This window comes from Tetrahymena thermophila (assembly GCF_000189635.1).
Source record: "Tetrahymena thermophila SB210 genomic scaffold scf_8254722, whole genome shotgun sequence".
Lineage (NCBI taxonomy): Eukaryota > Ciliophora > Oligohymenophorea > Hymenostomatida > Tetrahymenidae > Tetrahymena > Tetrahymena thermophila.
This window is the reverse complement of record NW_002476487.1, coordinates 1,380-20,459: the sequence shown is the minus strand read 5'-3', so window position 1 is coordinate 20,459 and position 19,080 is coordinate 1,380. Positions and strand designations below refer to the sequence as shown.

The window sequence follows — 19,080 nt, the reverse complement described above, 5'->3', positions numbered from 1 at the left end:
TGAGGTGAGGCTTGGCTAGGTTGTTAACTTTTTAAGAGTAGGCTATGAAGTTTGCTTTTTATTAAAAACAGTTGTTTTTGTTTTGATGTGAAAATTATATATGCAAAAGATATTTTGAATATCACTATTTATAGAGATTAATTCAAAAAAATTTGATAAATTAAGCTGATAAAAAAAATCTTATCAAGATGAAGTTTTTAATTAGTTTTCAAATATTATAGCATCTCTCAAATTATATTGTTAAATATTGAAATGCAAGTTAATTAAAATAATATTAATTTTTATAAAAAAATTCAATATAGTAATATGTTCAATAAAAACTATATTAAAACTTACTTTATTTTAAAATAAATAAATAATTATTATTTTTATCTTAAAAACAAAGAATCATTTTTGATAATAAAATAAAATTGTTTTATCTTATAGGTAAGTGTAAAAAAATAAATAAATAAAAATTAAATTATTTTAATTATTTAAATTGGCTAATTCATTTAAAATATTAATAGAAATAAAAAAATGAGTATATAATTATAAAAAATACTGATTCCTCAAAGAAATTAAAAGATTGTTATTAATACCTTACAGAGCTAATTAACATTTGCTTTACTCTGCTGTATGTATTATGGTTCATAGTATAGATATTTTTATCATAGATTTAGTAGAAACTTATTAGCTAAACATTTGCGTACTTTGATTAGTTTCTTTCTGCTCTTTATTTTTTTTGATTACATCCTTTGAACATAATTTCAGGCTAAAATTTAAAAAGTAAGTGAATGAATCAATGAATAATAATTAAAGGAAAAGCATATTTATTTTCATACAAAATATCTATCTATCTATATTAATTAATTGAGTATTAAGGAAAAAGTCTTAACTTATTTATCAATATACTAACATCTTTTACAATTTATTTATCATTTATTTTCTTTCACAAAAGCAACAATAAAATATTTTCCAAAAAACCTATTTGTTGGATTTTTTCACTATTTTTATAAAAAACTACCTAATAATGTTAAAAATTAATATTAATAAATATTTTATTTTCTACCCCATTTAAATATGTCATAATTAAATCAACTTCACTTTTTAATATTTAATTTAATTAAATTATAAGAAATTAACAAATAAATATTGTTTTCTTAATCATAACTTGTATTTCGGCTCTAATATTGATATATATTATCATTAAATTATTCATGACTGAATGAATATCTTCAAACCTCAATATTTTTTATGCAAATATATTACTCGCAACTTGAATAAGTCCTAAAGTAATAGTTCTATAGCTAAAAACCATAAAATTAATTATTCATTTCAAATAATAATAAGAATAATTAGATTTTTGTAACACATTACATTTATTTGTATATTTTTTTTATTATATTCTTGGAAGAATTGAGAAAGTATGCAAATTAATTTTGATATACTTCATAGATATTTAATGAATAAATATAAAAGTTTTTAAATCTTAATCATATTGAACATTAATTTTTATTAATACTTTTTTATTTTCTAAATAAAGCAATTATAAATGGATTACATTTTTTTATTGGCTTATTTTTAAAAATAAAATTAAACCAGTATAAAATATACTTTCTAAGAAATTCAAATTTAAAAAAATCAATAATTCTATTATAAATAAATTCAATAATAAAATATAAAATTAAAAAAAAATATATTTAAAATTTAAATAAATACTTTATTCTAAATTAGTTGAAAAAAGGTTTATGTGTTTTGATTAATTTTTGTAAAAATTTCGAAATCAAATATTTAGAATATAATTAATTAAGATTTAGAAGAAAAGAATATTCATTATAATTATAAAAATTATTTTAAATATCAGAAATCATGCATGATATCATACTTTGTGATATTTCAAATGCTATAACAGCTATATATGATGTTTAGGCGTTATTTTTTCAATAAAATTTTTTAAATAATTCTTAATATAGTCATTTATGATATGCCATATTTTTCATATAATTCTATTCATTTTATTTCACTTTTATCATTTGTTAACTATTATAATAATTCTTTATTATTTAAAAAACACAACAAAATAAAAATTCAGAAATAAAAAATGGGTAATTTTTAATCCAAAATCAGTAATTCTTTTACCCTGTTATCTTATATTAATCAATGTTAAATGAAAGAATTTTAAGAATAAGTTTATAATTAACACTTAGATAATTATTCTGAAATTAATAATGATCATTAAAATTATATCAACCACGCATTTTATAGTGATTTATATAAAGATTAGATAAAATTAAATATTATTATCATATAAATTTTGTAATAGTTTTCTGGAAATAAAAGTTATTAAATTAATTTGTGAGAGATAAGTAATTATAACCCATAAATAATTAAATTGCCTTAAATGTTTAAAATAATATTAACTATTATTTGGTATATTTAAAGTGATGTTTTAAGGGATTTATATTAATATTTCTAATTTATTAATCACATCCTCATATTTTTATTTATAAATTTTTTCAAATGTTTCAGATTAGGATTTAACAAAATTATTAGGGTATCAATCAAACTATAAGTAATAATCATGATCTAATTAATCAATACATTTATAAAAAATAAAATTAAAAAATAAATATTTTTATGAAACATATTAATGTAGAGTTTAAATTTTTAATAAATAAATTATTAAAGCTCAGGTTTGTTATATTTAACTTTTCACTGATTACTGATTGTCAATAGATATATATCTATGTTATTAGTTTAAATAAATCAATTTTTTATGAATTTAACTAATTATATTTTACCTTAGCTTATAATTATTTTTTTAATGAATTCCCCAATTAAATTTCCGCATTTTTATCTTGTAAACTTTAAAATTAATAGTTATAATTTCAACCAATAAAATTTTAAATCAATCAAAAATTAATTTTTAAATAAAGAAATAATTATTTAATAGCTCTAAGATTATAACAAAGAATTTTTAATAATGATAAAAAGGATAATTATGCTTTAAGTGAACAGAATGTCATCAACAATTTTTGCATATTTAAGTAAGCATTTTTGGAGTGAGCGCACACAGTGTGTGTTTCATGAAAAATATATAAAATTATAATTTTTTCATTTAAATTTAAAATGTAAAATGGTTTCTATTATTTTTTTTAATTAATTTTTTAAAATGATAATAGAAGTTACAATATTCAATAATTTTAACATAAATAAATATGCTGTATCACTAAAACATAATTTCATTTATATATTCATAGTACCCTAAGGTACTTCCTTTTTCAAGGCTATAAATACGCTGAAATTTTAGATATTTAGGTAATTTTATATACACAGTGGGATGATAAGGAATTTAAAATTTAATGGTGCCAATTGTAATAACCACTGTATATGCACAATACACATTTAGAGTATGGTAAAAAGTAAAGAAATTCGTTATATTTTATTTAGTTATTAAGTAGCTCATAACTAAGTCAAAAGCTTAAAATAACCAATTATAAGTTTATCAATCAATAAATTAAATTTTTACTTTAAATCAAGCATCAAAGTTGTGATATTCTTGCACTAGGCTATTCCTGTGCCTAAATCTTTTGCACCCTCTGCACCAATTTTATTTTCACTTGAAATATAAATATAAATAAAGAATTAAATAAATATGGAGGATAAATTATTGTAAAAAACTATGTCTTTCATTAGTATTTTAGTTTTGAAGTGATGAATAAGTAAAGAAATTCGTTATATTTTATTTGACTAGTAAGTAAATCAATAAGAAGGCAAGTTAGTAAATGAAAAGCTGGCTTAATTAGCTAATAACTAAGTCAAAAGCTTAAAATAACAAATTATTAGTTTTTCAATCAATAAATTAAATTTTTACTTTAAATCTAGCGTCAAAGTTGTGATATTCTTGCACTAGGCTATTCCTTTGCCTAAATCTTTTGCACCCTCAGCACCAATTTTATTCCAACTTGATATATAAATATAAATAACGAATTAAATATATATGGAGGAGAAAGGATGGTAAAAAACTATGACTTTCGTTAGTATTTTAGTTGTGATGTGATGAATAAGTAAAGAAATTCGTTATATTTTCTTTGACTAGTAAGTAAATCAATAAGAAGGCAAGTTAGTAAATGAAAAGTTGGCTTAATTAGCTAATAACTAAGTCAAAAACTTAAAATAACCAATTATTAGTTTATCAATCCATAAATTAAATTTTTACCTTAAGTAAAGCGTCAAAGTTGTGATATTCTTGCACTGGGCTATTCCTTTGCCTAAATATTTTGCACCCTTTGCACCAATTTTATTTTCACTTGAAATATAAAAATAAATAAAGAATTAAATAAATATGGAAGAGAAAGGATGGTAAAAAATTATGGCTTTTGTTAATATTTTAGTTGTGCTGTGATGAATAAGTAAAGAAATTCTCTTTTTTTTATTTAACTAGTAAGTAAATCAATTAGAAGGCAAGTTAGTAAATGAAAAGCTGGCTTAATTAGCAAATAACTAAGTCAAAAGTTTAAAATAACCAATTATTAGTCAATCAATCAATCAATCAATTAAATTTTTACTATAAGTAAAGCGTCAAAGTTGTGATATTGATGCACTAGGCTATTGCTTTGCCTAAATCTTTTGCACCCTCTGCACAAATTGTATTCCCACTTAAAAAAAAAGAATTAAATAAATATGGAGGAGAAAAGATGGTAAAAAACTATGGCTTTCATTAGTATTTTAATTTTGAAGTGATGAATAAGTAAAGAAATTTGTTAATTTTTATTTGAATAGTAAGTAAATCAATAAGAAGGCAAGTTAGTAAATGAAAAACTGGCTTAATTAGCTAATAACTAAGTCAAAAGCTTAAAATAACCAATTATTAGTTTTTCAATCAATAAATTAAATTTTTACTTTAAATCTAGCATCAAAGTTGTGATATTCTTGCACTGGGTTATTTCTGTGCCTAAATATTTTGCACCTTCAACACCAATTTTATTTTCACTTGAAATATAAATAACGAATTAAATAAAATGGAGGAGAAAGGATGGTAAAAAACTAAGGCTTTAATTAGTATTTTAGTTATTCTGTGATGAATAAGTAAATAAATATGTTATATTTTTTTTGACTAATAAGTAAATCATTAAGAAGGCAAGTTAGTAAATGAAAAGCTGGTTTAATTATCTAATAACTAAGTCACAAGCTTAAAATAACCAATTATTAGTTAATCTGTCAATAAATTAAATTTTTACCTTAAGTAAAGTAATAAAGTTGTGATATTCTTGCACTAGGCTATTCCTGTGCCTAAAATTTTTGCACCTTCATCACCAATATAATTTGTTCTTGAAATATAAATATAAATAAGAATTAAATAAATACGGAGGAGAAAGGATGGTAAAAAACTATGGCTTTATTTAGTATTTTAGTTGTGCTGTGATGAATAAGTAAAGAAATTCGTTATATTTTATTTGACTAGTTAGTAAATTAATAAGAAGGCAAGTTAGTAAATGAAAAGATGACTTAATTAGCTTATAACTAAGTCAAAAGCTTAAAATAACCAATTATAAGTTATCAATCAATCAACAAATTAACTTTTTACCTTAAGTAAAGCATCAAAGTTGTGATATTCTTGCACTGGGCTATTCCTGTTCCTAAATATTATGCACCCTCTGCATAAATTTTATTCCCACTTGAAATATAAGAATAAATAAAGAATTAAATAAATATGGAGGAGAAAGGATGGTAAAAAACTATGGCTTTCTTTAGTATTTTAGTTGTGATGTGATGAATAAGTAAAGAAATTAGTTATATTTTATTTGACTAGTAAGTAAATCAATAAGAAGGCAAGTTAGTAAATGAAAAGCTGACTTAATTTACTATAACTAAATCAAAAGCTTAAAATAACCAAGTATTAGTTTATCAATCAATCAATAAATTAAATTTTTACTTTAAATCTATCGTCAAAGTTGTGATATTCTTGCACTAGGCTATTCCTATGCCTAAATCTTTTGCACCCTCTGCACCAATATTATTTTAACTTGAAATATAAATATAAATAACGAATTAAATAAATATGGAGGAGAAAGGATGGTAAAAAACTATGGCTTTCGTTATTATTTTAGTTTTTTTGTCATAAGTAAGTAAAGAAATTCGTTATATTTTGTTTGGTTATTAAGTAGATAAATAAATATGAAAGCAAGTTATTAAATGACAATCTAGCTTAATTAACTTATAACTAAGTCAAAAGCTTATAATAATCAATTATTAGTTTATCAATCACTAAATTAAATTTTTACCTTATATTTAGCGTCAAAGTTGTGATATTCTTGCACTATGCTATTCCTTTGCCTAAATCTTTTGCACTCACTGAACCAAAATTATTAAATCTTAAAATATAAGAATAAATAAGGAATTAAAAAAATATGAAAGAGAAATGATGGTAAAAATATATCGCTTTTGTTAGTATTTTAATTGTTTTGTGATGAGTAAATAAAGGGATTAATTATATTTTATTTGGTTAGAAAATAAGTAAATAAATAAATAAGCAAGTTAGTAAATGAATTATACACATCAATTAAGTAATTTTGATATGTCATTTCTAAAAAAAAGTTTTTCTTACCAACATTTATTTATTTTTAATAAGTGGGCAACATTTAATAAATTTATTAAAATTTTTTCCCAATTTTTATTTATTTGTAATTTTTTGCATTTGTGATATTTTTGTAAATTTTACTTACCTTCTTATTTATTTTATTATTAAGTACGTAATAAAGTTTATTTGTTTATTGTATATTGTATTAATATATAATAATTTCATCTTTAGTAAAAAATATTTTAAGTGTTTTTTGAAAGGATGCATCCTTCATAATTGTATTTTAATTTTTAGATAATAATTTGTGGATATTTAATTTCAATTTAAATTAATTTTAATATAATTACTTTAAATCTATTTCGACAACTTCAAATTGAAATTTTGTAATTTTATACAAATCCTTCATATGATTTATCTTTATTTAACTGATATTTTAAATTGGAATTTCATTTTAAGAAATTAATGGTCCTACTGATCCTATGTTTAAGGCCTCAACATTTTATATAGGACCTAAATAATGTTATGATATAATTTATTTCATATCATTTTAGTTTGATTTGAATTTTTTTGAATTTTATTCAACAATAATAGAAAGAGAAGCTCTTTTGACTCTTTCCCAGACAACTAATAGTTTAATAAATTTAAATATTTCAGTGTCTTGCTTAATATTAATTTTTTATTTCTTGAAAGGCTCTTCATATTAATTTAAAGTCATATTCATGAAAGTAGATCCTGTATTTTCTTTCAAATTTAAGTAATTGTCAAGCAAACATAATAGTAAACCAACTGAATAAGAATCCGACTTAAAACAAAAATATATTTTTATTATAAGATATTGTTATAACAATAATTACTTTTTTAGAATATATCTTATATTAATCATCTTTATTTTTAGTTAAAATTTCAGGTGCCATGTACGCCCAATTTCCTACCATCTAAGATATATTTAAATTTCTTGATAATTATATACTAACTAAATTATTTACATCTAAAATTTCAATCTACTCACAATTCTTTTCAAGTTAAGTTGATAATCCAAAATCGCCTTATATTAAAATAATTGAATTGTTTTTAAAATAAATAAAAAACATGAGGGTTAATTACATAGTTTGACTTCAAGTTCATTGCCATCCAAACAAACCAAAAAATTTTCAGGTTTAATATCTCTATGAATAATATTGAAGCAGTGAATATAATTGACAGAGTCAATTACTTGGATTGCAATATTCAATTTTTCTTCATCACTAAACTCTCCTTCTTTTCCTTATATTTCTAGATACTCCTAAAGTGAACCTTTTTTAGAATAAATGATATGATAAACTTATTATGCATATTATAACCTCAATAATAAACACATAGCTTATTAATAGCTATCTTAGCCTTATATATCACTAAAATACTTTAAGTGGCATATTTAAAATTTACATTTAATTGAATAAAAAATTAAAATATTTGCCAATTTATAAATTGTTTTTTAAAAATTTACATGAACACTTTTCTAATTCAAAAACTACATATTTTTCAGGTGCTGTAGCTTTTTCTATGATATAATTGTCATATAGCTAGACAACTAAAGGTGCTTTTAATTATTACATTATTCTAATTTCATTTTAAATTTATTGTTCATCAACAATCTTTTGTATTTTTAATACTATTTCTTTGTTGTTGAACTCAACTTTTTTAGTAGATAAAACCATACCAAAGTTTCCAAAATTAAGAATTTGGAAATTATTTACATATTTTTTATCTTCATATAGACTTTTTAATAGCTTGGATAGTATTTCTACTTTTGTAAATTGTTTACTAGCATCTTTCCTCTTTATCCTTGAATCTGTATTATCAAGTAAGATTTGTGCATCCTTCTCAAATTAAGTTTGCTTAGAAAAAAGATTGTTTATATCATAAAATTAATAATTTGGAATGTAAAATATAAATATTATTATATTTTTACTTTATTTTTTTGAAGCTCATTAATTCTATTGAACATTTATTATGCTTACTATGGAATTTTTTCCTATCAATGAAAAAATAATTATTAATATTTGTCGCAAACACAAGTAATTTATTTTTTTTAGTAATTGCAAAAAAAATTTTAAATAATCTTACTAAATATTTTTAGCTTAATTGAATTAAAAAATTTGAATATATTAACTAAATTATAAATATTATTATATTTTTACTTTATTTTTTTGAAGCTCATTAATTCTATTGAATATTTATTATGCTTACTACGGAATTTGTTCCTATCAATAAAAAATAATAATTAATGTTTGTCGTCTATTACAAGTAATTTAATTTTTTTAATGTAAGTTCAAAAAAAACTTTAAATAATCTTACTAAATATTTTTTAACTTAACAAAAATAAGAAATTTGGATAGATAGAATCAATATTTGATTTTATAGAAATCAATAAGATTCCTTTTAAAATATAGAATTTGTTTATATTTAAATATAAATTTATCAAAATTAATATCATTATCAGTGTTATTCCATGAAACATTTTTAAATTTTATTATGTAAAATTACTGTATATGAAATTTCAAGAATAAAAGCAAAAAGTATTTTCATAAATTTTCAAGGAAAAAAAGGGAGAGATACATGATATGAGTTTTTGAATTTAGAATTAGTGTAGGATAGTTACTAACAATGATCAAATTTTCAAATTGAAGAAATAAAAAATTCAGATCAAATACTTTATTAAATTAACTTTTATTATCAAGAAACAAAATTTAAAATTAAATTAAAAATTTTATTTAAATGAAACTGTTAGTTAATTAGATTAGCCATAAAAAAATTAGTAAATTCATTTATTACTTCTAATATCATAGATGATAGTGTGAATTTTAGTGGTTTTCCATGAAGCTTAATAAGCTCAGAAAGTAGGTCTCCTGAAGTTGTCCTTTCTAAATAATTTGGTTTTAAGCAAATCTCGGCTATTTTATAAATATTAGAATTTCTATCAATCTAATATTTCGAAGCTATTCCACTTCCTTAATAAATCTCTTCTTTTATATCAAAGTCAATCCAATTTTCATTAAGCACATTCAGATTATCTAACTCAAGTAAAACTAGTCCTAGAGAAAAGAGGTCAGACTTTAAACATTAAAAGTTAATTAAAATTTTAAAGATTAGTTTTAATTAAAAACCTAAATTCTAGATTATCCTTTTTCTACCTCTGGAGCAAAGTAAGTATCAGTTCCGTTCTATAGATTAAAACAATTTAAGATTAATTTTAAATAATATTTGAATATTTACCTTTGATAGGTAATAACTTTTCGATTTTGTTACTGCAGATGCAAATCCCAAATCACCTTGATTATCAATATTTTTTTAATTGTAAATATTGTAAAAATTAAATTTTTTTACAGATTTTTATGGTAAATCCATAAGTTTGAGAAGGACAAACTAAGAAATTGTGAGGTTTGATGTCTCTGTGCATGATATTTTTGATATGAAGGGTATTTAATCCTTCTAACATTTGAATAGCTATTACTTCCTTTATTTCTTAAGAGGGTAGTTATGTCTTTCTTAAATAATCGAAAAGCTGTTTCAGATTTTCTTTTTTCAAAATACAAACAAATATTTTTAATATTTATGAAATTAAAGAAAAATAATTTTAAAATTTCTCTCTTTATGCATTTTAATGTAAAAATGTTTATAAATTAAAATTAATAATCAATTAAATTAGATAATTTAAACTAATTTTATTGATTTATTTACTGTTTAATTTAATTTATTTTAAAATATAATTTAATTAAAAATAGAATTTTGATTAATTAAATCTAATTAGCCATTAAAATATTATTTAATTTATTTTAGAATATTAATTTAAATTAAAAAAATAACAAATTAAAATTATTTAATTTTTAATTATTTTATTAAATAAATAAATCAATAATAAAATTTATTGACAAAAATAAAAATTATTTTTTAAAAAATGTATCGATGAAATATTTTGATTAATTTAAATTATATAAAAGTTTATTCATAAATTTTGTTAATTATTAAAAAATGCTTTATAAAACTAAATTTATAATAATGATATTAGGTTAATAGATTATAAAATTTCGATTAATTAATCTTCTAGAACATTTAATTAAGAAACTTTCTAAAATTCAATAAAAATTAAATTAAAGATGACTTATTTATTTTTGGGGGGAAATTAAAAAATTAAAAATGAAAAAACTTTATAAAATAAATAATTTCTATTATAGTTACAAAATTAATTAAATTAGCTTAACACAAATCTATTTCTACTTCAAAATTAATGAAATCCAAAAAGACTTAGAAAAAATAAGAATTTGACTTTTTTAAACTGGAGAAACTTCAATTATTATAAATGATATAAAAAATAAAATAGCATCATATTTTATTGGCTTTTTCAGATTTTTTAAAAGATTGGGGGAGTAAAAAAATATGGAGGAAAACTAATAATTTGAATACGTTCGCAAAGCTCCATTTCCATCACAAAAAAGGACTTCTCTTCTGTTACGATGATCTTTTCATTACCATCTTTATCCTCTTCTACATCTTGTTCCATTAGATAGAAGCAATCATAGACATTTACCAAAAAATCAGATTAGCTAAATTTCTGAAGCAATTCATATTCTTTTTTCAAAGATTCGATGCCTTTCAAACCCTCTTTGCTTGTACATGTTAGAAATTTAAGGGCAACCATACGATTTTTATTAATATTTTTAGCCTTCAAGACGAGGGCGTAAGCACCGCTGCTTAAGTACTCGAAATTTTGTAAATATTTTTTCTGGTTGAGGATTAATTTGATTATTTCTTTCAAACCATGCTTTTGTATCTGACATTCCTTGGGGATCTTTTCTGATATTTCTTTTACTAATTATTTTTTAAATGCTTCAAGCTTTATGGATTTTTATTAATTCTATCCCATTGAGGTGAGGCTTGGCTAGGTTATTAACTTTTTAAGAGTAGGCTATGAAGTTTGCTTTTTTACTAAAAACAATTGTTTTTGTTTTGATGTGAAAATTATATATGCAAAAGATATTTTTAGTGTCACTATTTATAGAGATTAATTCAAAAAAATTTGATAAATTAAGCTGATAAAAAAAATCTTATCAAGATGAAGTTTTTAATTAGTTTTTAAATATAACAGCATCTCTAAAATTATATTGTTTAATATTGAAAGGCAAATTAATTAAAATAATATTAATTTTTTATAAAAAAATTTAATAAAGTATTATGTTGAATAACAACTATATTAAAACTTATATTATTTTAAAATAAATAAATAATTATTATTTTTATCTTAAAAACAAAGAATCATTTTTGATAATAAAATAAAATTATTTTATTTTATTGGTAAGTGTAAAATAAATAAAAATTTAATTATTTTTATTATTTAAATTGGCTAATTCATTTAAAATATTTATAGAAATAAAAAAATGAGCATATAATTATAAAAAATACTGATTTATTCAAAGAAATTAAAAGATTATTATTTATACCTCGTTGAGCTAATTACTATTTGCTTTATCCTGCTGTATGTATTATGGTTCATAGTATAGATATATATATCATAGATTTAGTAGAAACTTATTAGCTAAAAATTTGTGTAATTTGATTAGTTTCTTTCTGCCCTTTATTTTTTTTTTTTGATTACATTCGTTGAACATAATTTCAGGCTAAAATTTAAAAAGGAAGTGAATGAATCAATGAATAATAATTAATGGAAAAGCACATCTATTTTCATACAAAATATCTATCTATCAATATTAATTAATTGAGTCTTAAGGAAAAAGTCTTAACTTTATTTATCAATATGCTAACTAATATCTTTTACAATTTATTTATCATTTATTTTCTTTCGTAAAAGCAACAATAAAATATTTTCAAAAAAAACCTATTTTTTGGATTTTTTCTCTATTTTTATAATGAAACTACCTAGTAATGTTTATATTAATATATATTATATTTTCTACCCCATTTAAATTTGTCAAAATTAAATCTACTTCACTTTTTAATATTTAACCCTTTAACGTGGGGCTCTATATTAAAATTATAGAATTTAGAGGTATCGAATTTATAAAAAATCTTTTTTATCAAATTATTAAATGCATATAATATATTATTTCTTTTTTCCCTCTTATAATTAATTAAATTTCCATAAATTGCAATTCAATATTTAAAAAAAAAAAAAATGATATAATAGATTAAAGAATACAACAAATTAGATGAAGTAATTATTTCTATTTTTTATAAATATACTTTTAATTTATTTTAATTAATATACAAAGTTTTTGAACTCTTCACTTTAATCTCATAAGATTCTCTTTATTGGTCTGTGGTATATTTATTTTACAAATATTATTAATATTTTCTATATTTTAACTTTTAGTTTATTATTTTTCTAATAGAAATTATCATTTAAATTCATATATTAATATATATAAATGCTTTTTTAGTTATTTTAACTTAATTTCCACTTTAAATTTTTTAATTCATTATCGATTTTTTTATTTGATACTAAAAAATTGACTTGATAAAAACAGTTTATTTTTTTAGGAAATGATATTTTTATTTATAAAATTGAATTTAAATTAATAAAGGTCATTATAATTTATTTATTAGCTTTTTATTTGACTTACCTTTCTTTTTCTTTTTTATTGTACTTCAATCTTTTTTCTTTTATCTTTCTGAATTTAACCAATTTTTTTGTTCTCAATATTTGCTTTTATTATTTATTTACTAATTAATTTCTAATTATTTCATATTTTTTCTTCATTTTTTCCTTCTAAAAAACGAATTTAATATATAATTTCTCTTCAATATTTAAAAAGTAACAATTAAATTGGTACAATGGATTTATAATGCTTAGGTTCTGCTTTAGCAAATTGCACTAATCTCTAAAAATTGATACTTGATCTTAAGTAAAAACAGCTTATTTCCTTTGGATTGTGATACTTTTACTTATTAAAATGAATTTAAAATAATAAAAATCCTTTAATTTGCTTATTAGCTTTTAGTTTGATTTACTTTTCTTTGCTTTTTTATTGTACTTCTTTCTGTTTTTTTTCTTTTATTTTTCTTAATTTAACTCATTTTTTTATTTTCAAAATTTACATTAATTATGTACTAATCATTTCATATATTTTCCTCATTTTTTCCTTCTAAATGAGTTATTTTTTCTTCAATATTTAAAAAGTTAGAATAAAATTAGTGATTCAGGTGCATCAGGCTTAGGTTCTGCTTTAGCAAAAACTAATATCTCAAATTTGAGACTTTATCTTTGGTAAAAGCAGTTTATTTGTTTTGGATTGTGATACTTTTACTTTTTAAAATGAATTTAAAACAATATTATTAGCTTTTTATTTGATTTTTTTTTCTTTCTTTTTATTCTACTTTTGTTTTTTTTTCTTGTATTTTTAATTATTGATAAATTAATTCATTTCTTTTTATTTAATATTTTTATTTCATTTTTTCCTTCTAAAATACTAATTAATTATATATTTGTCTTCAATATTTAAAAAGTTTTAATTAAATTGGCGGTTAAGGTGCATCAGGCTTAGGTTCTGCTTTAGCAAATTGCACTAATCTCTCAAATTTGGCACTTTTACTATTGTAAAACTTTTTATTTGATTAAATATTCTTTTTTTTTTATTGTACTTCTGTTTTTTTCTTTGATCTTTCCTAATTTAACTCATTTTTTTTCTTTCTACATTTGTTTTATTATTTATTCATTAATTTCTTATTATTTCATATTTTTTCCTTCTAAATAATTAATAATTATATATTAAATTTTTTTCAATAATTAAAAAGTAAGAATTAAATTGATGGTTAAGGTGCATCCAACTTAGGCTCTGCTTTAGCAAATTGCATCAATCTCTCAAATTTGACACTTGATCTTAGGTAAAAACAGTTTATTTCTTTTAGATATAGATACTTTTACTTTTAAAAAAATAACTTAAAAAAACAAAGTTCTTTTAATTTTTTTATTATTCTTTTATTTGATTTACTTTTCATTGTTTTTTTCTTTTATCTTTATTAATTTAACTAATTTTTTTATTTTCAATATTTTCTTTTATTATTTATTTATTAATTAAATTCATTTCTTATTATTTCATATTATTTCTTCATTTTTTCCTTCTAAGTAACTAATTCAATAATATATTATTTCTTCAATATTTAAAAAGTAACAATAAAATTGATGCAATTGGTGCATCAGGTTTAGGCTCTGCTTTAAAAAGTACTAATATCTCAAATTTGACACTTATTCTTTGGTAAAATAGTTTATTTGTTTTGTAATACGAAACTTTTACTTATAAAATTTAATTTAAAAAAATAAAGCTCTTTTAATTTGTTTATAAGCTTATTAGCTTTTTATTTGATTTACTTTTCTTTTCATTTTATATTATACTTCTGTTTTTCTTCTTTTTCTGTCATTCTTAATTTAAATAATTTTTTTATTTTCAATATTCGCTTTTATTAATTATTATTTTATTTGTCATTATTGCATATTATTTATTCGTTTTTTCCTAATAAATAACTACTTAATAATATTTTTTTCTTTAATATTTAAAAAGTAACAATTAAATTGGTGACTAAGGTGCATCAGGTTTAGGTTCTGCTTTAGCAAATTTCACTAATCTCTCAAATTTGAAACTTGATCTTTAGTAAAAACAGTTTTTTTGTTTTGGATTAAAATACTTTAAATTTTATAAAAATGAAATTAAAACAAAAAAGCTCTTTTAATTTCTTTATTAGTATTTTATTTGATTAATTTTTCTTTTTTATTGAATTTTTGTCAACATTTTCTTTTATTATTTATTAATTCATTTTTATTATTTAATATTTTTTATTCATTTTTTCCTTTTAATAAATTTTTAATGATATATTTTCTTCAATACTTAAAAAGTAACAATTAAATTGGTGATTAAGGTGTATCAGGTTTAGGTTAAGCTTTAACTAATTGCACTAATCTCTCAAATTTGGAACTTGATCTTAGGTAAATTCAGTTTATTTGTTTTGGATAATGATACTTTTACTTATAAAAATGAATTTAAAACAACAAAGCTCTTTTAAAATATTTTAAGCTTTTTTATTGATTTACTTTTCTTTTTCTTTTTTATTGTACTTCTGTTTTTTCTCTCAATTTAACTCATTTTTTTATTTTCAACATTTGCTTTTATTATTTACTAATTCATTTCTTATTATTTCTTCATTTTTTCCTTCTAAATAACTAACTAATTCATTTTATATTTTTTCTTCAATATTTAATAAGTTAGAACTAAATTACTCAAATCGGTGCATCAGGCTTAGGTTTTGCTTTAGCAAATTGCACTAATCTCTCAAATTTGATACTTAATTTTGGGTAAAAATAGTTTTTTTTTTTGAACTGTGGGATTGTGATACTTTTACTTATAAAAAATAATTTAAAACATTATAGTTCTTTTAATTTGTTTATTAGCTTCTTATTTGATTATTTTTTCTTCATTTTTTCCTTCTATATAACTAATTAATTATTTATTTATCTTAAATATATAAAAAGTAAAATTGGTGATTAAAGTGTATCAGGATTAGGTTCTGCTTTAGCAAATTGCACTAATCTCTCAAATCTGACACTTAATCTTACGTAAAATCAGTTTTTTATTTTGGATTGTGATACTTTTACTTATTAAAAGAATTTAAAACAAGAAAGTTATTATTATTGGTTTATAAGCCATTTATTTGATTATTTTTTCTTCATTTTTTCTGTCTAAATAACTAATTAATTATTATTTATTATTTCTTCGATATTTAAAAAGTTATAATTAAATTGGTGATCAAAGTGTATAAGATTTAGGTTCTGCCTTAGCACATTGCACTAATCTCTAAAATTTGATGCTTAATCTTGAGTAAAAACGGTTTGTTTGTTTTGTATTGTGATACTTTTACTTATAAAAAAGAATTTAAAACAATAAAATTCTTTTAATTTGTTTATTAGCTTTTTATTTGATTATTTTTTTCTTCATTTTTTTAGTCTAAATAACTAATTAATAATTTATAATCTCTTCAATATTTAAAAAGTTTCAATAAAATTGGTGCTATCGGTGGATAAGGCTTAGGTTCTGCTTTAGTAAATTGCACTAATCTCTCAAATTTGACACTTTTCCTACAGTAAAAGCAGTTTTTTTGTTTTAGATTGAGATATTTTTACTAATAAGAATGAATTTAAAAAAATAAAGTTCTTTTAATTTTCTTATCAGCTTTTATTTTTTTTCTTTTTCTTTATTATTTTGCAAATATTTTTTTTACTTCTTCTTAATTTAAAAATAATTTTTAATTAAAAAATTTTATTTAACTTAATTTTTAAAAATATTTTATTTTAATTTAAAATAATATAAAAGTGGAAATTTAATCAATTAATCATAAAAATTGAAAGTAAAAAGCAAGTATCTAAAATCAAAAAGATTAGTTGATTTAAGTATATGTTACTGATGATAGACAAGTGGTGAAAAATGGATGAATAAATATTATATACTTGAATAATAGAAAATAATATGTTTTGTTATATAATATTTTGTAATAAGATAACTTAACCTAAAAAAAAATAAATTTATTATTATTTTTTTATTTATGAATGAATATCATATTTATTTTGGTAACTTAATAAATTATTTATTTAATAACGAAAATTTTTAAATTAAATTTACTTAATAAATGAATGAATGAACTTCTCTAAAACAAGTCCTCAGTTTTCACCAAAAATGATCAAAGCTTTTAATCTGAGATATTATCTTCATTCAATTTAAGGAATTTGAGGAGCTATAAATTGCAATCCCTAAATTTTATTTATTATTATGAAAAATTAGATACCGTGATTGAAAACCTTAAGATGAAATTAAATAGTGCTTTTTATTTTAGTTTCAATGATTTTTTATTTTATTTATTTATTTTATGCTAATTTTATAGTTTAGTATATTATTGTTAATTTAATACAATATATTTTTGTAAGGATTCATAAAATATAATTATTATATATCGAAAAATATGTTTATGTTTGTTTATGATAAGTTAGTAGATAGATTATTTTAAACTGAAACAATCATTTAAAAATAAAAAGATTTATATTTTTATTTAAAATAAATCAAATTTAATGTATAAATTCAGTTTAAATATATATAACAAACAACAAGTATAAGTGCAAACAAATTAATTTATCACTATAAATATGCAAAAAAATAATAACTTTATTTTGTATTTTCCTCCATTTTAAAATATAAATTAAAGAAAATTTTAGTAATATCTTTAATTTATAAAATGTCAAATAGAATAGACCACTAACTTATCTAATTTAGTAATTTCATTTATTAACATTTATCTTCTAGTTTCAGTTTCATAAATGCTTTTATAATTTATTTATTTAAAATAAATAAATAAAGAAAGAAAAATAATTTATTCCAAATTAAAACAATTAAAAATAAATAAGCTAACAAAATCAATAAATATTATAATAAAATATTAAAAATTTAAAATATAAGGTAATAAATAAATAATATAAAAAAGTAAATAAACTGTTTTTACAGTTTCTTAAAAGTTATATTAGATATATTAGATCCATTTTTTAAACCAGAGACTAATCCAAAAATATCTCCATCTAACGTTTATGTAAACCTAAAAAGATTTTCGTAAAATTAAAAAAATTAATAAAGTTAAAAGTTTAATAATATAAAATTTAAAATCTTATTATTAAATTTATAAAAATATTTAAAAATATTTAAAAAAGAAATGTTTCTAAAAAGATTTAAATTTTTTTATTATTTTTTATTTAAGTAGCTTCTTTCTTAAAAAAAGTAAAAAATAATTTTACATTAAATTTAGTGTTAAATTTGAGAGCTTCTTACACTTAGCTAAAGCAGTGCCAAAATCAAACCAACCCACCTTACCAAGTAAATTATAGCTTAAAGATAATATTTTTAAGTTTAATTTTATATTTTTTTTCATAAGTAAATTTATAGAGTTGAAAATTTCAATAAATATGCTTGTTATACTTGTTCATTATAATCAAATAAGGAATTGGAAATTTAAATATAAGTTTAAACAAAGAGAATAAATTAAAAATAAAAAAGAATGAGTGACAAATAAATAATTATAAATTAATATTTGCTTCTCCAATTTTTCAATTAATATACAAATAAATTAAATATTTTTACGTCAAAATAAGCTCCAAATACTAAAGATTAGAGCAATTTGCTAAAAAGGAGGTAAATGCTGATAAGCCCTTCGTAGTAATTTTATTTTTTCTATTTGCAATAAAAATTTAATTATAAAAATAAATAAGGAGAAAGAAGAGGTATGACAGGAGGGATAAAATTTTATTTTAATTTTTGAGATTTTAATCCTGCATTTAAAATATACAATGTAACTTTAATCAATTGTTTTATATATAAATAATTATATTCCCCCCTTCTTAAGACTAACAGAATTTAGAAATCAAAGATTTTTAAATTTATTGTTAGAAAGTTAAAAAATAAACTAAATAAATAAATATTATTTTTACAATAGAGAAGTAC

General features: G+C 19.7%; 3 protein-coding genes across 3 annotated transcripts; 1 reads left to right on the top strand and 2 right to left on the bottom strand. All coding sequences in view use genetic code 6, as the record gives it.

The window, feature by feature from the left end:
• Positions 1-3,441: 3,441 nt before the first annotated feature.
• Positions 3,442-11,462, bottom strand: TTHERM_001153639 (kinase domain protein; the record flags this gene model as incomplete). The annotated part of the gene is made up of 20 exons (XM_012796476.1): positions 3,442-3,598; positions 3,854-3,943; positions 4,199-4,288; positions 4,548-4,637; positions 4,882-4,971; positions 5,220-5,309; positions 5,567-5,656; positions 5,915-6,004; positions 6,264-6,353; positions 6,907-7,361; positions 7,414-7,494; positions 7,546-7,604; positions 7,664-7,852; positions 8,046-8,436; positions 8,740-8,802; positions 9,374-9,652; positions 9,706-9,762; positions 9,815-9,870; positions 9,926-10,117; positions 11,003-11,462. 20 exons carry the CDS (start codon positions 11,460-11,462, stop codon positions 3,442-3,444), a joined length of 3,159 nt encoding a protein of 1,052 aa, XP_012651930.1.
• Positions 11,463-13,387: 1,925 nt separating this feature from the next.
• On the top strand, positions 13,388-17,005 carry TTHERM_001153638 (cyclic nucleotide-binding domain protein; the record flags this gene model as incomplete). Its single annotated transcript, XM_012796475.1, has 12 exons — positions 13,388-13,458; positions 13,734-13,820; positions 14,060-14,149; positions 14,348-14,437; positions 14,722-14,808; positions 15,112-15,201; positions 15,444-15,533; positions 15,810-15,899; positions 16,077-16,160; positions 16,333-16,422; positions 16,595-16,684; positions 16,915-17,005. The coding sequence occupies 12 exons, from the start codon at positions 13,388-13,390 to the stop codon at positions 17,003-17,005; spliced, it is 1,050 nt and encodes a 349-aa protein (XP_012651929.1).
• Positions 17,006-18,005: 1,000 nt separating this feature from the next.
• Positions 18,006-18,518, bottom strand: TTHERM_001153637 (transmembrane protein, putative; the record flags this gene model as incomplete). Its single annotated transcript, XM_012796474.1, has 2 exons — positions 18,006-18,181; positions 18,378-18,518. Coding segments are annotated over 2 exons (316 nt in total), but the record flags the coding sequence as incomplete, so codon positions are not given.
• Positions 18,519-19,080: the final 562 nt, after the last annotated feature.